General features: G+C 48.9%; 2 protein-coding genes across 3 annotated transcripts in view; one reads left to right on the top strand and one right to left on the bottom strand.

The window, feature by feature from the left end:
* The window catches only part of GNAS (GNAS complex locus), a 185438-nt gene extending 164194 nt beyond the window's left edge, over positions 1-21244 (bottom strand). The window contains exon 1 of one of the 2 annotated variants that reach the window (XM_035123345.2): positions 20623-21244. In XM_035123345.2, the coding sequence (XP_034979236.1) occupies positions 20623-20860 (238 nt within the window). In that variant the 5' untranslated portion in view covers positions 20861-21244. The remainder of the gene's footprint in view (positions 1-20622) is intronic. The other variant, XM_035123346.2, reaches the window with a different exon arrangement.
* Positions 5115-15235, top strand: LOC132592477 (uncharacterized protein K02A2.6-like). Its single transcript, XM_060277441.1, has 2 exons — positions 5115-8754; positions 15203-15235. The coding sequence occupies exons 1-2, from the start codon at positions 5173-5175 to the stop codon at positions 15233-15235; spliced, it is 3615 nt and encodes a 1204-aa protein (XP_060133424.1). The 5' UTR covers positions 5115-5172.
* Positions 21245-23772: the final 2528 nt, after the last annotated feature.

The raw sequence follows: 23772 nt of genomic DNA, 5'->3' as shown, positions 1-23772 counted from the left end.
GAAGGTTGTTGTTGTTCAAAAGAGTGCCACTGCGGAGTTCCACCGATCCGCGCCGCTTTTTTCCAAAGTTACCGAGAGACCTGTACTCTCGCTTTTTGGGGGGGTTCTTTCTGGCGCCAATCCCCCCCCCCAGAAACGCCACTGCCAATCTGTCCGCTCCAGGCTAAGCAGAGTGTCTCAAACCACGACCTGCTTGCTAGCGCACCCTCGCCGGAAGTTCAAGCTTCAATTAATTTGGTTTATTTACTTATGTTTGTTAATTTATGTTGGGTGGCTTAAGTGTGTGTTTATGTTATTATATTTATTCCCTTGTGTGTGTGTGTAATTTTCTATTTTTTTAAATAAAGATTGTTTTAAAATTTAAAAAAGAAGGTTGTTGTTGTTGTTGTTGTTGTACTTCATTTTTTCCTGCCTGTTTTCCAGACGCAACAAGGCTAAAAATAAGATTAAGCCTCCCGTGAATAAAACACAGGAAGCTGGGGGGAAAATAGTTTCAAAATAATTAAGCTACAATTGAATGAAAATGCTATTAAAGCAAAGCTATTAAAACCTTGATAGTAAAACCAGCACAGCACTATTAGAAGCCCTTTCCTTAAAAAACAGTGAGTTCCCAAAAGCTTGCCAGAATAAAAGTCTTCACCTGCCAGAGGAAGCACAACCAGGAGGGAACCAGTCTAGCCTCTCTAGGAAGGGAGCTCCGACGTCTGGGAGCAGCCACCAAAAAAGCCCTCTCCTATGTCCCCATCAAATATGCCTGTGAGGGTATTGGGACTGAGAGAAGAGGCTCGTGCAAAAATCTCAAAGCCCGGGCAAGTTCATATGGGAGAACTGTACCTTTGACTTGGTTTGTAGACGGCTGCCCTTGTGTGTCTGCCATTGCTCTCAATGAACACAGAAAAGGGGTTGTGTGCACAGACGTGGTTAGGCTGCTAGTTAGATGAGCTAGATATTTCAAAGAACCGTGGGGTTTCAGAGTTTGATGGAATCATTCCCTCCAACCTGTTGCTCAGTGCAGCATCCGCAATGCTGGATTCAACTACAGCACCCTTGGCAGATGGCCCACCAACATGTGTGTAAATAGCTCCAGCGAAGCAGAGCTGGCCATCTCCTGAGGAGCAGGTCGTTCCACTGTTGAACAGCTCTTACCATTAGGAAGTTTGATAAAATTGCATCTTACATAGTTGTTGCTCCACTGGAATTAATGGCAATGTCTTGGCACTGGAGCAATTCATGGCTAGTCCATCCTTAGCTTTTTAGCAACAGGAAATGAGATCAACCACATAAGTATCATGTAAAGTGATTTTTCTTCCTGCATAAGCACACATGTACTCTGCACGAGAACGGGAGGATTCAGTTACAAAAAATGACTGAGTACCCCCCAACTATATGCTCCAGTCCCTTTTCTTTTCTCAAACCTAACACTGCTCAGCAAGGTTTGGGTTCTTGTTGAGCGTCTTCTTAGAGAACTTCCTTGGAAAGACATGGCACTTGGTCCCAGGCATGGAGTCAAAGTAAACATTTAAGACACATGCCCTGTATAATTTTCAGGGTGAAGCAGTGTTGGAGTGTACTTAGAGGGCGAAGCCAGGAGAAGTGACTTTTGTGCTGTTTAACGTGGTGCAAAGAGCTAGTCTACAGACAAGGAAGTTTATATTTCAAATAATATTTTTAACTGCATGCGGCAGAGTACAGAACTTATCAGGCTGCTTTTCTTTCCTAAGCTGACACAGTAGCCCCATGAATTGAGATGTACATGAAACCACTCGCAGAATTTCCCTTTTCCACAAAGCTCTTCTATATTTATCTATTCATAACATATTTATTTGTTTCTTGGTTTATTTAACATTTTGCAGCTGCCTTTCCCCCAAAGATTAAAGGGCAGTGTGTAGAAAATCATGAAAACGATTAACACTGTGTATAAATACAATGCATTTAAGCAAACAAACAGAGCATTAACAGCAGAAAAGTGTGTTTCTTAGTGGAAAAATTACGTTTTCTTTATATACAAAAACAAATTATTGAAATGCTAAAGTAAAAAGAAAATCTGTGTTTCAAAAACTTCCTGTTACGTTTCCCTTTAAACTTTTCTCTCTATATAATAAAAATGTAAGGATGTCACCGTGCAGCCCCCAGAGGATTTGTAACGCCTCATCACAATCCTGGGTTTGCATGAAGTCATGGTGGGGTGGGAGAGCAAAAGTGAACAGAGGTTATACAACAACTAGTGCCATTCAGCCCGTTTAATAAACGGGCGCTAGAACATTCGGCCTTTTTCGGTGGCAGCGGCGCGTGGGGGGCTTTTATTCCTTGTCTAATTTATTGTTCCTCCCCCCTCCCTTTGATCCTTAATTTATCCCTAATTTTCTTCCCCCCCCCGTTCCCAAACCCCAAGCCAAAGTCCCCCCCTTTTTACCTTTACAGCCCGGGCTCGGCTGGGGGGTGCGGGGAGTATTTCTTCCTTTACCCCCTCCGAAGCTTGTGTTTGGAGTGTGGATCCCTCCCCACCCTGTTTTCGCGCGCTTTTTGTGCCTGCCGTTTGGTTCCTAATTTTTCCCCGTCAATAGCGCTGCTGCTGCCAGGGCCCAGTGGCCGAATTCTGGCTCCTGGACGGCCCGGGCGGCTGCTCTGGGGTGTACGCCCAGTTTTTCAGGGTGGGGTGGGGGTGGCTCCCGCTACTTTTGTTGGCCTCCGCGGCTGTTTTTCAGTCGCCTGCTGCGTCCAGGAGGGAGCTTTGCCGTCCGGGGGGCTTGCGCCCACCCCGGCGCTTTCTGAGGGTCCCACGGTTGGCGCTGAGCATTTGGTGGCCTCCCTGCGCCTTTCCTGGCCGTTCCGGCCCAGCGGGGGTCTCCCGGTTGCTTGCGCTGTTTGGGCCTCAATTTCGGGCCTGTTAGTGAGGAGAAGCCGGGGCCTCGATTTTTGGTCGTCCTGGCTTCCTCCTCAGGCCCTTGGGCACGTTGAGAGAGGGCCTGCCCTGCTTAGGGGCCTTGCTGCCTGCTCCTGCCTTCCACTGGTGGCCTGCTTTATCTTGCGCTGCTTGGGCCTCCATTTTCGGCCTGTTGGTGAGGAGAGGCCGGGGCCTCGATTTTTGGTCATCCCGGCTTCCTCCTCAGGCCCTTGGGCACATTGAGAGAGGGCCTGCCCTGCTTAGGGGCCTTGCTGCCTGCTCCTGCCTTCCACCTGGTGGCCTCTGTTTTAACTGCTTATTGAGCCAGTGCAGGGCAGAGGGGTGGGGTGGGGAGAGCATGTGTGTGTGTGTGCGTGTAGTCTCTGCGTCCAATCCCTGTGTCCCTGGGGCACATGCTCAGTAGCGCGGAAAACGGGACACACGGAATCTGGATGCAGAGACACAGGGACTTTATTATACAGTGGTACCTCGGTTTATGAACACAATTGGTTCCGGAAGTCTGTTCATAAAGTGAAGCGTTCATAAACTGAAGCGAACTTTCCCATTGAAAGTGATGGAAAGTGGATTAATCCGTTCCTGACGGTCCGCGGAGTAACCGTTCATAAACTGAAGCGAACTTTCCCATTGAAAGTAATGGAAAGTGGATTAATCCGTTCCAGACGGGTCCGCGGAGTACTTAAACTGAAGCGTTCATAAACTGAAACATGGGTGTAATTGGTTCCGGAAGTCTGTTCATAAACTGAAGCGTTCATAAACTGAAGCGAACTTTCCCTTTAAAAGTAATGGAAAGTGAATTAATCCGTTCCAGATGGGTCCGCAGCGTTCATAAACCGAAAATTCATAAACCGAGGTGTTCATAAACAGAGGTTCCACTGTATAGGATAGTGGCCATGGCATGGGAGTAAGAAGGGCGGGACATTGAGAGGGTAAAAGTGGGGGGTTAAAACAATGGTGGAAGTTTGAGGAAAGTGCCTTCATTGTATGAATGTACTATGGAATGTTTGAGGGCTCCCCATTCTTGATCTCTCTCATATGAGGCAGTTTAGGAATAGAAAAGGGAAAAACTTGAATTCAGTGAGAATGGAGAGTCACTGACAAGAAAAAGTGCCTGTTTTAAACAAGAGCAGAAGTTTAAGTAAAGAGGGCTTAGACAGACACTGAGGGGGAAATTGTGGTTTTAATGCATAGCAGAACCCATTAAAATAGGCTTCAAACATTTTTCAAACATTTTTTTAATTCCAGTTTTGTTGTTGCATATTTCCCAGTCCTGTTTTGTGACTATAACCTGGGGTGACAGACTGTCTACCTCAAGTTTGGCTATTGGGCAAGCAGATGTTAAACCGACAAACTCAGCAGGCATATAATAAACCATTTATGGTTGCACAGCAACAAGTAACAACCCAATCTGCTCATTACAATTGTGGGTGGCTCAGGGAGAATATATTTCAGCTGAACAAAGGACAAGGAAGAAATGGCTGGCGGATTGTTCCACACAAATGTTGAGGTAACTTGCAAACCAAGAGCTGTGACCCTTGATCCTTGGACTGTGTTATGTACTGAGCTAAATCCTAGAACAATAGGATTCAGAATCAGTGGGAGCTACCCAATCCAACTCCAGGTGGAAGTGAATCCGCAACCTGATTGGCCTGCTGGAGCAGCCAATCAGGCGGCTGGCAGAAGTGAATCTGCTACCTGATTGGCCTGTAGGAGCAGCCAATCAGGCTGCAGGCAGAAGTCAATCCACAATATAATTGGCCAACAGGTGTAGCCCTGAAGTAGCCAATCACGCAAGGCCCATTGTGTAAATAATGTATATAAGCAGATGGTTTTGGGAAAAGAGCCATTCTTCTTCTCCTCTTCTCCTTGATGACTATGAGCTGAATAAAGAGCATGAAATTCACTCTCGACTCCGAGTACATTTCACTGGCGACGAAGGTGGGATCCTGCTGAGCTGACCGCCACCACGCACTGCACCGCGGCACCGCCACCTGCTGCACCGCTGCATCGCACCGTGCATCCAGGCTTCAGCTCCAGGACCCAAGGAACCCAGAATGGCAACCGACAGCAGCTTCTCGCCATTCAAACCAGCATCAGGAGACTGGGAAGGGTACGCCGCCCGTTTCAACTTCCTCCTGCAAGCGAAAGAAGTCACCAACGATGCCATGAAGAGGGCGACATTCTTCAGCGTCTGTGGAGAGGACACGTTTGAAATCGCCCGGGCTCTCCTTGCACCTAGAGATGTCGCTACCATCTCTTACAAAACAATAATGGAACGGCTGAAGGAGCACTTCTCACCACAGCCCTCGGTGGTAGCTTGCCGAAATGCCTTCTACGCAAAGCGGCAAGCCCCGGGGGAAACCATAACTGGGTTTGTGACCTCCCTCCGCCAAGCCGCCCGGTTATGCAACTTCTCAGAGTTGGAGAACATGCTTCGTGACCGCCTCGTCGGTGGCCTGAGGGACGAGATGTTGCAACGACGCCTCTACGCCAAAAAAGACCTCACGTTCCAGATTGCTCTGGAGGAAGCCCTGGCAACCGAAGCCGCCGAGAGGTCAACGCAAGAGGCACGACCGGCCCCGCCATCCCAACCGAGGGTCTACCACGAAGACCTCACCGACGAATCCGAATCTGACAGGGAGGAAGTACACCGAGTACAGCGGCGCACTCAAGCAGCACACACACCACAGCAGCCTCGACGAGAAGGAGGGAACTGTGCAAGCTGCGGGGAGAACCACGAGAGGAGGACCTGTCGTTTCCGCAACGCAGAGTGTAGGCAGTGCAGAAAATTGGGACACATCGCCCGGGTGTGTCGGGCTCGACTCACCCGTCGACAAGCATCAGATGACCGACCCAGGAGCCCCAGGTCACACGGCACCATGCACCAAGGCAACTCAACGGAGATCACGGACTACCAGGTATTCCAGTTGCCCCATCCCAGCACAGAGAAAATTTATATAGAGGTACAGATAGAGGGAGCCCCATGCCGCATGGAGCTGGACACGGGTTCAACTCTATCCATAATCTCGGCCCGAACATTAAGGGAACTGTGCCCTAATGGGGGTCCCAAACTAAGGCCGGCCCCATTCACCCTCCGGGACTTCCAGAAACGTAAGGTCCCTACAATTGGGGTGGGGACCTTCAGGGTGCAATATCGAGGGCGAAAGCAACAATTGGACTTGCTGGTAGTTAAGGGCCCCTACGTTAGCTTACTGGGACTGGCATGGTTTGGACCTCTGGGGCTAGCCGTTACCGGGGTGAACCGCACTAGCTTACAAGTGGACGTGGACGCCATATGCAAAGAGTTTCCAGGGGTTTTCGATGGGGCATTGGGACGATATACAGGACCCCCCATTGCCCTACAGCTAGACCCCGCTGTACGACCCATCAGGCACAAGGCCCGCCGGGTCCCGTTCGCCCTGAAACCCTGCATAGACGAGGAATTGGACCGGCTCGTGGAGCAAGGAGTGCTGGAGCCGGTGCCCAACGCCCCCTGGGAAACTCCAATTGTCACACCCGTCAAGCCTAACGGTTCGGTCCGCATCTGTGCAGACTACAAATGCACCATAAACAAGGCTCTCACGGCCCATGCATACCCAGTGCCAGTGGTCAGCCATGTCCTCGCCACCCTGGCTGGGTCAAAAATCTTTGGCAAACTGGACTTGGCCCAAGCGTATCAACAGTTGCCTGTGGACGAAGCCACAGCAGAGGCTCAGACGATCGTGACGCACAGAGGGGCATTCAGAGTAAAGCGGCTGCAATTTGGCGTTAGCGTGGCACCAGGCATATTCCAGAATCTAATGGACTCTCTCCTTAAAGGGATTCCTGGCGTCACCCCCTTCTTCGATGATGTACTGATCGCCGGGCCCACACCAGAGGAATTTGAGGACCGCCTCCGCTCCGTCCTGCACCGTTTCCAGACGGCGGGCCTCAAGGTGAAGCGGGAAAAGTGTTTACTGGGAGTGCCGCAGGTGGACTTTCTGGGATTTAAGGTGGACGCAGAAGGGGTCCATCCAACCGGTGACAAGGTACGGGCCATTTGTGAGGCCCCAGCGCCCAAGAGCAAGCCCGAACTTCAGTCATTCTTGGGACTATTGAACTTTTACCATGCCTTCCTTCCCCATAAGGCAGCGGTAGCGGAGCCCCTACACAGACTCCTAGATAAAAGGGCCCCTTGGGTGTGGGGCCAGCGACAAAGGGCCGCATTCCAGGCAGTCAAGGACTTGCTCGTCTCGAACTCAGTCTTGGCACACTTCGACGAGAGGCTGCCAGTGGTGCTGGCATGCGACGCCTCTCCCTATGGCATCGGCGCTGTCCTGGGACACCAACTCCCGGATGGAAGAGAGGTGCCGGTGGCATACTTCTCCCAGACGCTTGCTGCAGCCGAACGAAACTACTCACAGATTGACAAGGAGGGTCTGGCAATCGTGAAGGGCGTAAAAAAATTCCATGATTTCTTGTACGGGCGGCCCTTTACCATAGTGACTGACCACAAGCCGTTGCTTGGCCTGTTTGCCCCCGAGAAGCAGACCCCCCAAGTGTTGTCTCCACGTGTCCTCAGGTGGTCAATTTTCCTTGCCGGCTACCAGTATGCACTAATCCACCGCCCTGGGAAGGCGATGGGCCACGCAGACGCCCTCAGCAGGCTACCACTACCAGAAACAGGCCCCGACCCAGCGCCTGCGCAAGAGGTTATGACCCTGGAGCTGCTTCCCGACCGACCCATTCAGGCACAAGAAGTTGCGCACCATTCCACAAAAGATAGGGTCATCTCCCGGGTCCTGGACTGGGTGTGGCGAGGATGGCCCAGCAGCAGCCCCGGGCCAGAATTCGCTGGCTACACAAACCGCAAACATGAACTGTCGGCCCACAAGGGGTGCCTGTTATGGGGAAGCAGGGTTGTTGTTCCCCAGCCCCTCCGCAAAAGGGTCCTCACAGCCCTACACGAGACACACCCAGGGGTAGTGAGGATGAAGGCCCTTGCCAGGAGTTATGTGTGGTGGCCGGGGATTGACAGAGAGATAGAGGCCTGGGTCCAACACTGCCAGACCTGCCAAGAATCCCGCCCGGATCCCCCAAGGGCCCCAGTCCAGCCCTGGGAGTCCGCCCGACATCCATGGTCACGCTTGCACGTGGACTTCGCTGGCCCCTTCCAGGGAAAAACATTCTTCATAGTGGTGGATTCCTACACCAAATGGCTGGAGGTTGCACTGGTACCGTCCACTTCTACGGCGGCAGCCATCCGGGTACTACGTAAGCTGTTTGCAACCCACGGGCTCCCTGACACCCTCGTCTCGGACAATGGAACCGCATTCACGTCAGAGGAGTTCCAGACCTTCACAGCGCAGAACGCCATCCGCCACATCCGCTCAGCACCATTCCACCCTGCCACCAATGGCCAAGCGGAGCGCATGGTGCGGACCACCAAGGACAGCCTCCGCCGCATGACACAAGGGGACTGGGAATACCGCCTTGCCGCATTTCTTCTAGCACAGCACAGCACCCCAAGCACAACGACGGGCCGGAGCCCAGCTGAACTACTAATGGGCCGGCGCCTTGCAACCAGACTGGACCGACTTCACCCCGACAGAGCTCAGGATGAGGTAGTGGTGGGGAAAGGCAGGAACCCCCGGACATTTGTGGCCCAGGACCCAGTGTATGCAAAGAATTTTGGGGCAGGCCCAGCATGGGTACCCGCCACAGTCACCAAGGTGACCGGTCCCGTGTCGTACGAGGTACTAACGGAAGGGGGGCAATGTTGGCGCCGCCACTGCGACCAGCTACGGCGACGGTTCCCAGGAGGAACCCGGGAGGAGAGCGGGACAGAGGGGTCCCAAGGGGACAGCAGGGCAGTGAGGCCTGTAGAGCAAGAGGGGTGGGCAGGGGAAGCAGAAGCAGTAGGCACAGAGGGGCGCCCCGAGGCTGGAAGGACACCGGAACTAGAGCCACAACCTACTGGTTCAGTGGCGCCAGACCAGACAGCCCCGGCACAGCCAGCAGCCTCGGAACACGAGCCAGAACAAGAACCCCTGACCAAGGAACACCCCAGGCCACAACGCACACGGAGGCGGCCAGCAGACCTTGGGGACTACGAATGCAACTTCCCGGGCAGGACTGGAACTTAGAGGGGAGGGGTGTTATGTACTGAGCTAAATCCTAGAACAATAGGATTCAGAATCAGCGGGAGCTACCCAATCCAACTCCAGGTGGAAGTGAATCCGCAACCTGATTGGCCTGCTGGAGCAGCCAATCAGGCGGCTGGCAGAAGTGAATCTGCTACCTGATTGGCCTGTAGGAGCAGCCAATCAGGCTGCAGGCAGAAGTCAATCCACAATATAATTGGCCAACAGGTGTAGCCCTGAAGTAGCCAATCACGCAAGGCCCATTGTGTAAATAATGTATATAAGCAGATGGTTTTGGGAAAAGAGCCATTCTTCTTCTCCTCTTCTCCTTGATGACTATGAGCTGAATAAAGAGCATGAAATTCACTCTCGACTCCGAGTACATTTCAGACTGATCTAGCAGCACTCTATAAACAAAAACAAAACTTATTCTAAAAGCAGATTCTGGAATTCACTGCTAGCATTCTGCCACCCATTGCCATCAACATGGGGATGTCCAAACTCAAGGAAGAGTTACCAGCAATATCACATTTCTTTTATAATGCAGAACACTGCAGTCTGGCTTTTGGGCGAAGCATCTCTGTATCAACATACTGGCTGCCAGTATGTTGCTGAACTAAATTCAAGGTACTGCTGTTAGTGTAGAGCGCTAGCCCTAAACAACCCAGGACCACCTTACCTGAAGGACTGCCTTACCAGATCTGATTATACAGCAGCCAGATCCCTGTGATCATCTGGGCAAGCCCTCCTGACTGTCTGACAGTTCTCACATATTGATTCAGTTTCTACACAAACGAAGGCGTTTAGTGCAAATGAAGGTTTCTGGTCTAATTGGACAAATACTCTCTAGAAGACTGCTCTCACTCTCACTGAAATCAGACAGGCACCCACAACTCTGCTGAAAACTTGTCTGTTTCGCCAAGCATTTTTATAGAATTAATTTGATTCAGTGTTGGGTCATTTCATAGAATCATAGAGTTGGAAGAGACCACAAGGGCCATCCAGTCCAACCCCCTGCCAAGCATGAAACACCACCAAAGCATTCTTGACATATGCCTGTCAAGCCTCTGCTTAAAGACCTCCAAAGAAGGAGACTCCACCACACTCCTTGGTAGCAAATTCCACTGCCGAACAGCTCTTACTGTCAGGAGGTTCTTCCTAATGTTTAGGTGGAATCTTCTTTCTTAAAGTTTGAATCCATTGCTCCGTGTCCGCTTCTCTGGAGCAGCAGAAAACAATCTTTCTCCCTCCTCCATATGACATCCTTTCATATATTTGAACATGGCTATCATATCACCCCTTAACCTTCTCTGTTCGGTATTTTACAGTTGCATAACTTTACGATGTCTTATGAGTTGGGGGGGGGGGTTGTCCACCATGCCACCGTGTTTTTTGGTTTTTTTTTAATGACTTGGCAATTTAGAAATGCTCTTATGAGTAAATAAATGAATAAATAAAAAAATAAGGAAGCTACTTTTCTGGGCACTGCCCATCTTTTTTTAAAAAGCTCACAGTACAGAAAGAAATAAGCAATAAAATACAGCATAAACCATGCAAAAATAAGAAAACTCATCCAATATCTGCTTCTTTGCATAGGAACTGACCTGGACCCTGTGATCATCATCTGATGCCCTTCTTCGTGTGCTTCCCCCATGAGAGGTCCAGAGGGCAGCAACGCGAGAACAGGCCTTTTCTGTGAAGGCTCCCTATTTGTGGAATGCTCTCCCTAGGAAGGCCTGCCTGGCACCTTCATTCTATATCTTAAGATGCCAGGAAAAAGCTTTCCTCCATAACCAGGCCTTTGGCCTTTAACTATCTGTGGCCTTTTAGAAGTGGGTGGGATGTTTTTGAGGGGTCCCTTGCCCTAGTTTAAATATATCTATGTGGGTTTTTTGCTTGTTTGGCTGGTTGGTTGTAAGTTGTTTTGGGTTGCCTTGGGAAGTGTTGGGTTAAATTAAACGCCTCAAATGTTTAAGTTTGACCTTTTGTTGCACCCTGAGGTGCCTGGTTTTGCTTCCTGTCACCCTTCCTTAAGGGGTAAATCAAGGCTGACCTTTGCGACCTTTGTCTTTTGCCTGCCAACATCCTGATGTGGCTTAAGCCACTTTGTCAATTTCACAGGAAAGATCTAAAATAATGTTTAGCCTAGATCTGCACTATGAGGGCCCTTCAGTCAGTCAGGGAGGGTAGAAAGCGAGGTTTCTGATCCCAGGCTTACTTTGTACATAAGAGATGCTATCTCTCTACAAGCTAGCAGTCGGAGCCAGTTCAGAAGCTAGAACAACCTTTGATTTACACAGATGGCAATACCATGTTCTGTATATCTTGTCAATAAATCAAATCAAAGGTTTAAACTTCAGGAGTCAGCAAACTTTTCCAGCAGGGGGCCGGTCCACTGTGCCTCAGACCTTGTGGGGGGGGGCGGACTATATTTTTGGGGAAAAATAATGAACAAATTCCTATGCCCCACAAATAACCCAGAGATGCATTTTAAATAAAAACACACATTCTACTCATGTAAAAACACGCTGATTCCTGGACCGTCCGCGGGCCGGATCCGGCCCCCGGGCCTTAGTTTGCCCACCCCTGGTTTAAAGCATAGCTGGTGCAGTTTGATTCAAGAGGAATCCGAATCTGTCTCTGGTCTTTTAGCTGAGTTATGGTGGGTAGTGGCAGCGAACAATCCATTGAGTTATTCTGCTGTGGGTTTAATCCTAGTGTTAAAGGTGGGACACTGAGAGGCCCAGCCAAATTGGTCTTCCTAATGACCCCTATAGGGACGCAGGTGGCGCTGTGGGTTAAACCACAGAGCCTAGGGCTTGCTGATCAGAAGGTCGGTGGTTCGAATCCCTGCGACGGGGTGAGCTCCCGTTGCTCGGTCCCAGCTCCTGCCAACCTAGCAGTTCGAAAGCACGTCAAAGTGCAAGTAGATAAATAGGGACCGCTACAGCGGGAAGGTAAACGGCGTTTCCATGTGCTGCTCTGGTTCGCCAGAAGCAGCTTTGTCATGCTGGCTACATGACCTGGAAGCTGTACACCGACTCCCTCGGCCAATAATGCGAGATGAGCGCGCAACCCCAGAGTCGGTCATGACTGGACCTAATGGTCAGGGGTCCCTTTACCTTTTACCTTTACCCTTTACCTAATGACCCCTATGGGGGTGGCCAAGGTACAAAGAGGGGCAAGAGCTCTCTTAAGGAACTCCAGGTACGCCACAGAAATTTAAATGGCAAATTAATCAACCCCACCCATGTGGCTTTTATTTTAAAAAAGAAATTTAAAGGTTGCATTCCCCCCCCCAAGTACAGGAACAGAGAAAGGCAGCTTATATAGACTCAACTGGCCCATCTAGCCCAACACTGTCTTCCCTGACTAGCAGCTGCACTCCAGGGCTTCAGATGGGTGGGCATTCCCAGCCCTATCTGGAGATGGCAGGGATTGAACCTGGGACCTTGTGACATGAGAAGCAGATGCTCTGCCACTGAGCTATGGCCCTTCAAATGTTAGAACTATGCAAATCCCTTCATGGCACATCTTACGTTCCTAGAGTCCTATTTTGAGCTTTCCCAGCTTTGGGAAGAAGGCTCTAAGACCCTTTCAGACGGGCTCCTCTTTACTTGCCTTTGGGAGGGCAGAGAGAGTGTTGCAAATTAGAAGATAAGCTATTTTTTGGCTTACAACAAGAGGACCGGGTGAACATCAAATTTTGGCCTTGCACAGGGCATCATAGTACCCAGGTCTGTCACTGGTGATGGGTTCTGGGGTCCAATTGCCAGGCCACGGGCTCTCTGCCCGTTTAGGAAGCTTGAGACTTTTTTGTGCAAACTAATCTATTCAAATTGCTCTATTTTTGTCCCATCTCTACTAAATGCTCCTCATTTGGCAGAGCAAACACACAATTGCCTGCAATGCTCCAAATTTAGAACATGCCGACTCACCGTAGACATTTGTAATGACCTCGCTTTTCATTTCTGATCCATTTCCTCATAGTTCTCAGCTCTGCTTTGGACAGACTAGGCAGGAAGGACTGTGGGTCCCCGACTCATTGCCAATAAAAAGGTCTGCTAGGAACCTACATTACAAATCTTCTTCTTTTTTTTAAAGTGGTTTCATAAGTGCAAGAAACCACTGTTGTGAAAGCTGCTCCTTCCCTGAACCACCAGGAGACCCCAATCACAGTGAAGTAGGAAGGAGGACAACCTGCAATGCTGAGAAACTGGCATGAGCTTTCGTGTGCATGCACACTTCTTCAGATACACTGAAACAGAAGTCACCAGACCCTTATATATAGTGAGAGGGTGGGGAGGGGTATGACTCAGAAGGGTGGTGGGAATGGGTGATTGGCTGATAGGTGTGGTAAACCTGTGGACGACTGTTAACGACTGCAATTGGCCTTACAGGAAAAAGCAAGGGGTGAGATGGCTAAAAATAGCTTTATCATGTATAATGAAATAAGAATCCAATGCTCTGTTCAGACCAGGTCTCTCCATGGTTTTAAGTTTGGTAATAAGTTGCAATTCAGCAACTTCTCTTTCCAGTCTATTTCTGAAGTTTGAGCAGTTCCTGAAGCCAGCCAGAGCCAACTCCGCTACCAGGCTGCGGAGGCTGCTGCTGCCACATTTCCCAGGGAAAGATTTGCAAATCTGGGGACATTCCGGGGATGAAATTTGTCCAGGGACAGATTTGCAAATCTGGGGACTGTCCCCGGGAACCGGGGATGTCTGGTAACCCAAGGTTAGTGGAGTTTGTAACCCGAAGCGTTTGTAACCCGAGGTACCACTGTACAGCACGAGACTTAATCTCAGGGTTGTGGCTTTGAGCCCAACATTGGGCAAAAGATTCCTGCACTGCAGGGGGTTGGACTAGATGACCCTCGTGGTTCCTTCCAATTCTATGATTCCCTCTGGGTGTCTTTGGACTCCAGCTCTCATCATCCCTGACCTGTGGCCACTGATTTTCAGTGTGTTTTCCAAAGTCACTCCCCAAATGTCCCGAGACTGCTGATTACCTTGAAGCAATCTGATGGTGCTGAAAAGACCCAAGAGCCACTTATTACTTTTTAATTAGCTATGTGACTCTCACAGAGCAGGGAATTGCCAGATTAGGGGGGGGGAGGAGGAGGAGGAGGAGGAGGAGGAGGAGGAGGAGGAAAAAGAATCAACAGGGGAAGAATTTCAAACCACAGAATGGTTTAAGTAAATAGAAACGAATTGTTTCAAAAAAGCTCCAAATGTAAACCACATTCCCATCCTGCAACTGAGACCCCTCAGAGTTCCTTACAAGTTAGCTTCTTAAGTCGATTACAGAATTCAATCCACAGATGTGGCTTTTTAAGCAGGGAGAGAATAACGTGGAAGGAGCAGGAACAAGCATGCATGAATTGGGCTGATAACACATGACTAACCCATTCCTAAAACGCATCTACATGAAAGTTAAGGGCCATTCTTCATGCTGGTAGTAGCACTGAACAGCTTTGTATATTACTGAAGAAGCAGCCCCGGCTGAACACACTGAAACTATTGGACAATATGTCTCTGAATCAAAGGAACATGAGAACAGAGCCCTACTGGGTCAGGCAGATGACCCGTCTTGTTCAGCATCCTGTTCTCACACATATTGGTAAATCAGGGAAAGCTACAAGCTGCATTTTATGGACCACTCAAATGAGTTGATCTGTGCTACATAAACACAAGCCCACACATTCTTCTGCTTTTTATTACAGCAGAAAACACAGTGAGGAGTTATTTCAACATGTTTGGTCTCCTTCCCCTTTTCTGTACTTCCCTTTCGGATCTTTCCCTCGAAGCTAGATTAATCCACATAACGCTTAGCATTTAGAATGACATTTTCCCGAGTTCTCAGAACACTTCACCAAACATTATCTCAGCAACCTTTTACGGCAGCTTTACAACGTGGGGCGCTGCTGTGCCGCCGCCCCCCCATTGCAGAAGTGGAAGGGGTGCTCTGAGGCTGAGGGAAGTTGCTTGCCATTTAGAGAGCTCCTGCCTGAGGCTCAATGTCTGTCTCAACCTCAATACCAGTTCCTCTTCCAGGCATATTAACGGCTTTATCAAAGAGTCACTCCCCACAAGGGTTACATTCAGACGTGGGAAATAGGTTTCCTGGTTACAATGCTAGTGTTTCTGTCCTGTTTGCTAACATTTCTTTCATATTGCAGTACCTGTTGCATTATGGAGCTGTGGCTTTTTGACCAATATTACCAGGGTGTCGCACTAAATTTCATCCACACCAGTGGCCAACGATGAACGGCATTGGGCACCATCACTACTTTTCCACTCTTTCGGCACATGCATGCTTCCGATCCCTCACGAAAACAACAGGGGAAAAATTGTATGCCACCCCAAATTTAATCAATTCACTCCTGTGATTTTCTGGTTAATGGAGTTGCTAATGGATTATTTCTGGAACCAGTTAACACAGAAACGAGTGCTAAATATTTTTGTCATCTTTAAAAATTTTACTGGTATGTTCTGTATTTTGTGTACTTATATTTGCATTTGCATTTTTCAATGCTCTGTATTTTGATGTTTTGAATGCACAGCTCATTGTGGAAAAGTGGCATATAAATCAACTGAATCAATTCCACTATATTCTACTAGATTTCTGCAAGTACCTGTAGTTTTTACATCGCCGCTCCCTGGGCTCTGAGACTTCTCCCCTTGGAGGTTTCGCAGCTGGTTCTCCTACCATTATTCTGTGTCCAACCATCCATGACATGCTGCTGGCTGGTATTCAACTCTGAATCTAACTTGTGTTAGACACGCTGAATACTCAATAGTATATACATATCTGAAATAAACAAATTTTCCCTGATAATTGTCCATGCTTGTTGCTGGAACTGAGGCGACCTGGGAATCCCACAGCTCCTCCAGAACCACAGGTTCCCCACTGCAGCATTTAGTGCCAAAGTCAAGAGCCATCGTGATTTTGCTGAGTGCCAAGAGCTACCGGTAGTGCAGTGCAGTGGTTAGAACGTTGGACTACGACTGGGGAGATTACGGTTCAAAACTCCACCCTGGATGATTGTGGAGCACTCCTTCTTGCTCAGCCTAACCTACCTTACAAGGCTGTTGTGAGCGTAAAATGAAGAGATTCAGCACCTTGGCCTTTGTAGTACAGAAATATAAAGACCATACAGAAATGGAAAGACCGCCTCTTCCCATATGAACCTACCCGGAACCTGAGGTCACCTTCTGAGGCCCTTCTTCACGTGCCTCCTCCTTGAGAGGACTGGAGGGTGGCAACACAAGAGCAGGGCCTTCTCTGCAGTGGCTCCCTGTCTGTGGAATGCTCTCCCCAGAGACGTTTGCGTGGCGCCTTCATTGTACACCTTTAGGCACCAGGCAACAACATTCCTTTTTAACCAGGCCTTTGGTTGGTTGACCTGATGGACATCCTATACCGTTTTAAAACGTGGCTCTTGTTTGGGGGGGGTGTTATTGGGTTATTGTTCTTATTTTGATTTTATATATTGTGATATTTTCTGTGAACTGCCCTGAGGACCTCTGGGTATAGGGCGGTATATAAATTCAATAAATAAAGAAGAAGAAGAAATAATAAAATAGCAAGACAGTTAGCCGCTACAAGTTAAGCAGGCTACCCAAACCGTACAGGCTTAAACAGTTCCTACTGCAGTGACAGAGAGAAGTTGCCTTGTATGGAGCAGAGGCTGATGGCTAGAGGAAAACTAGATCAGGAGAAACCTGAAATGTGTATGGCCACCAGGGTTTGGTTGGCAAAAACAGAGAAGTGAGAAACGTAAAGATAGGACAGAGGAGTGAGACAGTCATAATGCTCAGTCCCGAGGAAGGGAGGGCAAGGAGAAGTGGTCTCCTGAGTTTCACTGTGGCCTGCAGGTGGAAAGCCGCAGCCGAGTCTGGGGTTTCTGGTAACTCTTGCAAAGAGTTTGGAATCATAGCGCTTTAAATATATGGGGTGAATGTGGCCCTTAACACCCCTGATTTATACAGTAGAGCTTTCTGGAAGGGCCAGTGGCAGCCCACGACAAAACAGCCAGTTGCAACCGAGACGCAAAGAATGTTCCACGCATGGAACACGGGGTCTGCTGTGATGCACAGCAGAGGTTCTAGCAAAACTTTAAGTAGCTGTAAGGTTCTTCAGAAGGGATAACCATGCAGGGTAATTCAAAAGCCTGTTAGCGGGAGGGCAATTTTCTGGTGTCAGTGGTGAGCAGAGCCAAAGGCTAAGCTAAGTGGAGAAATATATGCAATCTTTCATTTGCACAGAAGGCTAGTCTGCTCTTTTCCTCCATTCAGGCATGCAAAGACAAATTCCAGCCAGGCAAAAGCACTAGCTCAGCCAGTTGGGTATGAGTCTCTTAATCTCAGGGTTGTGGGTTCAAACCTCACAACCTCTTCACACTTCCTAATCGACACATGGTGGCCGAGGAAGGAGGACGCCACCTTCCTTTGCCACGTTCCCAATAATACTTTTGCATCAGAAGCAGGCATGCTAAGTGAGCATAACTTTACCAAACAAAACCTGAATGGAAGAAATACACCTTGTTCCATGAAGCTAGGGACAGGCCTCTGGGATTTATTGGACGACCGTTCCCATCACCCTAACCACCAAGGCCAATGATCAAGGATGATGGGAGTTGTAGTCAAGCAACATTTGAAGGGCACCACCTTGGCTACCCCTGCGTCAAGCACTCTGAGCCACTGCCACAAAGGAAAAGTAACACAGTCGACAATCCTAACCTTTCTTCAGGGCATCTTTTTTTTAAAATTACAGGTGCATTTTGGTTGTAACTTGGTGAATTTGTGACTGAAACCCATAAAGACAGATGTTCAATTTGAACAAGCGCCCATACTAACCCAGCTTCACCCCACAGCCAGTCTATCGGCTTGTACTAAAGTGGGTAAACACAACGTATCCCTTGTCTGCTGCCAGCACACAGCACACAATTCACAATCTATCTATTTCCCTTTTTAGCATCTCGAAATCCATTACTGTATCTTGATTTTAAATCTTTTTTTTTTTTTGCCAAGACAGCCTTAAGCTCGCAATATTTTTAGCTGCTATCCTAAATCAGCTGATACCTTGTGGCAGTCATCCCTGCCACATTCCAGACAGGGCATCATAAAACGAACCTGTGCCCCCAGGCCTCAGCCACCACCACGACTCCATGCGCTCCGGCTTCCACCCAATATGTAAGCAGCCTATCAGCGCAAGGAGGATCCCTTTTACTCCCTCCACATGTGCACTTCCCAAAATCTGCTCCAGAGGGTTGAGTGGGAGCCCCAAGAACAGATTTAGGGGCACACAGGGGAGAAGAGGGGAGGGCATTCTGCTGCACAAATGGAAATCCATGCAATGATAGGATCAGTGTTAGAAATTAGCCAGGCGCCAGGCGCGTTTTGCAACCGGCGTGGGTCCAATTGCGACCACGTGGAGATCTCTGGATGCCAGGTTGGTGACTGACATCTCCACCTGGCTGGCCCCTCCAGCTTTCTCAAGCAGGTAAGCAGAAGAGCTTATGTATCGCTTTTCTATCCCACTTCTTTCTCCAAGGAGTATATGGTTCATCCCCCACCCTCGGTTAATCTCTACAACAACCTTGTGAGGTAGCTTAAGAGGTTGTGGCTAGTCAGACACTCTAACCACTACACCGCACTGGTTTCCTAGAGTACTTCAGCTATGGGGCAGCTATGTATACCTGTCTTTTCAGTGCCAGGTAAAGACCTTCCTCTTCTCCTAGTCCTTGGATGGTTAATTTGTATGTTCTGCTGAGAATTTTACTGCTTTGCTTTTATACAGTTGGAGAGAGACCTAGCATGGTGTAGTGGTTAGAGCAGGCTTCCTCAAACTCAGCCCTCCAGATGTTTTTGGCCTACAACTCCCATGATCCCTAGCTAGCAGGACCAGTGGTCAGGGATGATGGGAATTGTAGTCTCAAAACATATGGAGGGCAGAGTTTGAGGAAGCCTGGGTTAGAGACACGGGCGTAGGAGAGCAGAGTTCAAACCCCCCTCAGCCATGAAGCTCACTGGGTGACCAACCTTCTCTCAGCCTAACCTACCTCGCAGGGTTGCTGTGAGAACAGGAAAGGGAAGAATCATGTATGAAACCCATATTTGGGGAAAGACTGAATTAGACCCGCTTAGTTTATAGCAGGGATGAAAATACAATGAATACAATGCAGAGACTTCAGCAATGTGGATTTGGGGAGGGGAGGCAGTGGTCCTTAATGTGGAAATATGGTTGCAATATGTACACAGAAATGCCCTGATTTTCATCACAGGGCCCGTGATTCTGGTTGTGAATATTATAATGTCACTCCTGTTCTAAATGGCACTCTCTTACTCTGGAAACCCCCAGAACTAAACCTGTATCTTAAAAAAAAAATTGCAGCTTCCTCCCACTTATCAAACCACACCAACCGTGAATCAGCCTTTGTTTCTGTCTAGGAAATAATGAAAGCGATTAAGCTTAATTCCCCTTCTTGTAGGCAATTGTTGTGGTTCAGAACACATTAAATACTAAATGTAAAATTAGTACAAAGTGTTTTATAATATTCCACACACACCCCTTATCCTTTGTCTTAACAACGATATCATATCCAGAGTTGCAGACGCCGCAGCCTCACCCCCAGACACATGAACCTACTAATACAAGTCTGTGGCATCTGTGGATACAACAACAACAACAACAACAACAACAACAACAACAACAACACCCTCAGTGCTTTGATTTGCCGGCACGCCTAACTAGAGCATGTTTCTCTTGCAAACACTCAAAACTTCTTCTTTTTTTGCAAAAGGAGAGCCAATAGGAAAGTGTTTCTTCTAGGGCTCTCAATTTAAGCCCATTACAGAAAAAGAGAGAGAAAACTCAAGTTTTTAAAAGCAGCAAAAACTACAGTCATCCTCGCATATCTGTCATCATCATTTAGCTGTGTTGCTAAATCCAACTATATCTATATCTATATATCTATATCTATATGCATATGCAGAGATTACTAATCATTTGAAGACACGGGAGGGGGGGGGGGAGATAACCATGTTGCAACAGCGGACCATCTGGCCCCAAACTTTCAGCCACAAGGAGAAGACAGCTCCTTTGGGATCTATGCATTGATCTTGAAGCTGAGGGGTTTTCTTTGGGGGTGGGGGTTTAAAGACCAGCAGCAGCACTAACTCCACGTCGACCACAACAAAAGACAATAGCAACAACAGCAACCCAAAGGACTTTTTGCACAAAACCTCCAAGCCAGAACTTTTCTCCCAAACGGCGCCGAAGGGGTGGCTGGGGGAGGCGGGGAGGAACCCAAACACAACAGATTAGGAGTGCGAAACCCAAATACAGACCGTAGAGGGAGCTTGTTGCCGCTGCTTATGAACACAGCCTTTCAAAGCTCGGGCACTCCAAGCGAGGGAACAAGACGCCGATTCTCTTGCAAAAAAAAAACAAAAAACCCGAAAGCAGGCAAGCGGCTTGCTGCTGGCAGACACCACATTTGCAGCCTTGCAGGGGAAAATAAAAATCTCGCCCACCGCGCCCCACAGACAGACAGACACACACAGGCACGTTGGCACCGCCAAGCCCCCCACTTACCCAACAAAAGCAGCCGGTGCGTCTGCTTGTATTGCCTCTTCTCGGCTTTGAGCGACTTGTCGATGCTTTTGCTCCTCTTGATGTCCGCTTTCTCTTTGGCCTTGATGTCCTGCTTCAGCTTGACCGCTATCGCCGCCGGACACTCGCCGCCGCGGTCCACCACCTCCACTTCCACGTTGCCGTACGAGGGGATGGGCAGGTGGTCCCCGCCGGGCCGGAGGCTGTAGCACATTCCCATGCTGCTGCTGCTGCTGTTGCTGCTGCTAGAGGAGGAGGAGGGCGGCGTGGGACCCGGGAGACCCCCGGACCGGACACGATGCGCGCGCGCGCGCCCCGAGCCTAGGGATGGAACTGGAAGGGGGTGCGTGGGAGGCTGGATGAGTTCTCTCCCCTCCCCCCTCCCCCCTCACTTTCTCGCTCCTAAATAAAAGACCCAGGCAAACTCTGGGTGGGCTTCCCTTCGGGGGAATCCTGCGCTCCCTTTCCCGGGGTGGCTTTTAAGGTGGAACCGTCTCGTCGGAACTCAAGGGCGCATTTTTTTCTCCTGCTAGTCCCCTCGGGTTCATCTTTCTGCCCTCTTCCAGTAATTATCAGACACACAGAGAGAGGGAGAGAAAGTGACACACGTGACCGAGACGCGTTTACCGTAATCTCCAGAAAACCCGAAGGCGCGGAAGTGACTTCCTTCTGCCCCGACCCTTGTCTTTTGGTTGGCTCACTTTGGGACATCTCTCCACCTCCCCCTCCTCCTCCCCCTCGGTGCTGCTAGATCATATTTTCCTTCCCGGGTGAATTGCACAAGCGACACTGTTGCTGCTGCTGCTGCTTTGATAGAGGGGAGGAAAGGGTTTGTTTGTTTGTTTGTTTAAAGCAACCCCCAAAACTCGAGGAAGCGGGGGAGAGGCGGGTCACTTGAATGGAATAATTTGGCCACGCCGGTAGGTTCCTTTGGTTTCAACGGCGGAGTCCCGTTTAAATCAATGGGATTTCGGGGCGTGGGCGGGGAATCGCTTTGGCAGAATTAAACGAGATTACGGGACACACTTAACACAACATCTAGTTTTCCACAAAATCTTTTTTTCCCCTTCCCCAGTTAGTGACACACCCATGGCCAGGGAAGGATTAGGACCTTCAGAGGCCCCGAGCGCTGGAAAGATTATGAAATTCAGAATTTAAAGCAGTACTAAACCGTGGACTGCAAGAAGATCAAACCTATCCATTCTGAAGGAAATCAGCTCTGAGTGCTCACTGGAAGGACAGATCCTGAAGCTGAGGCTCCAATACTTTGGCCACCTCATGAGAAGAGAAGACTCCCTGGAAAAGACCCTGATGTTGGGAAAGATGGAGGGCACTAGGAGAAGGGGACGACAGAGGACGAGATGGTTGGACAGTGTTCTCGAAGCTACCAACATGAGTCTGACCAAACTGCGGGAGGCAGTGCAAGACAGGAGTGCCTGGCGTGCTCTGGTCCATGGGGTCACGAAAAACAACAACATGACATAATCTGGGTTGTTGTTGTTGTTTTGCATTGCTTCCATCTGCGTTAGTAGGATGCCCCCTGTTTGGGTGGGGAGAAGTAATAAAAATAGAACAGAAAAATAATGACTACCTCAACATACACAATTTGATAGATTATATATCAATTTGATAGAGAACAATTTGATCTATCACTCTATCAAATTGTTTCAAAATAAAATTCGCGTTTGCAGAGGGTGGGTGTCCCTGCTTTGCTGGTGCCCCAAACACATGCTTGGTCTGCCTATTGGGCGGGGTGCTATTTATTTATCCAAAATCCACAGTGGGGAAATTCCTTCTAACAAGGAACTAGTGAGCTTGTGGTCTTTCAGCTGTGCTTGGATTCCCAGCTCCCATCAGCCCTGGCCAGCTTGCCCAATGGTCAGGGGTGCTGGGAACTGTACTCCAGCAGTATTGGAAGGGCCATGGGGTCCTCCCCCCCTGCATTATTAGGGCTACTGCCTCTAGGGGAGTGTTTTGAGGCAGGGACTCGATAAAATTGGATTACTGTAAAGTGCTCTGTCGCCCCCTAGTGCAAAAAACCCCACAATTTTTCAAAAGAAACAAGATTTTGCGGTTTGGAAAGTGATGGGGAGGAAATAATTGAAAATGTGGAATGAACAGGTGAGTAGTGGGACAATGCACAAACACAATCAGATTCTGACGGATACTCATTGTCACACAACCTCCCTGCAGACAAACCAGTACAAAATGTTCAGTAATGACTGGCTGTAGTCTAACCTCTGCATATGATTTGGGTAAACAAATCAGGATTAAATCCTCAATGATAGGTTGTCTGGAGGAGCCGGAGGACCAAGCAAAACGTCACAAAATAGTGAGCTGAAGTCCTCCTGAACTCTTCATCAAACTAGGGCTATGAAAGACAACAATGAAAGATGGAAAGGGCCTTTCATGTCACTTTTTTGTTGGGATGTGAATAGATGCTAGGAGAGGATATATTTATTAGATATTATCCTTCCTTCCTCGTGTTTGTGAGTTCAGCAGACTGCCATCCCTTTGCACCCTAAGAGAAGCTTAGATAGGCTAGTTTTAGCCTTTTAATTAATCCAGGATGCTTTAAGGAAGACTGGGTTTTCCTGTTATGTCCCCCTTTTCTCTCCCTTAAAACAATGATCACAGAAATGGTCTTGTTAAAGGTAAAAATAGCATTTACTCACTCAGAATACTTGTTGCAGAGTAACAGATGCAGCAGCTTTGTTCAGACAGACTCAAAATGGCCACTCAGTTACAAAGACATACCTAAGTCTAGCTTAAAATCTGAGCTCCATGCTCAGACTAAGCAGATGTTCTCACATTGCTGGCAGAGCAGAAAGAGGTGGAAAGACTAAGAAGGTGTCCCCAGGCAGGTAAAGGTAAAGGTACCCCTGACCATTAGGTCCAGTCACCCAACAATGCTTGGGTTGCGCGCTCATCTCACTCTATAGGCCAAGGGAACCAGCGTTTGTCCGCAGACAGCTTCCGGGTCATGTGGCCAGCATGACTAAGCCGCTTCTGGCAAACCAGAGCAGCGCACGGAAACGCCGTTTACCTTCCTGCTGTAGCGGTATCTATTTATCTACTTGCACTTTGACGTGCTTTCGAACTGCTAGGTTGGCAGGAGCAGGGACCAAACAA

This window comes from Zootoca vivipara, chromosome 7 (genome assembly GCF_963506605.1).
Source record: "Zootoca vivipara chromosome 7, rZooViv1.1, whole genome shotgun sequence".
Taxonomy (NCBI): Eukaryota; Metazoa; Chordata; class Lepidosauria; order Squamata; family Lacertidae; genus Zootoca; species Zootoca vivipara.
The sequence above is the reverse complement of the archived record's forward strand: the minus strand, read 5'-3'. Positions and strand labels throughout refer to the sequence as shown.

Excerpts from the sequence above, each read along its gene's own strand:
- LOC132592477 (XM_060277441.1), top strand. The coding sequence starts at position 5,173 with ATGGAACGGCTGAAGGAGCACTTCTCACCACAGCCCTCGGTGGTAGCT. Across the intron at positions 8,755-15,202 it reads CCCAAGGGGACAGCAGGGCA|TACCTGTTGCATTATGGAGC; the intron begins GTGAGGCCTGTA and ends TTCATATTGCAG.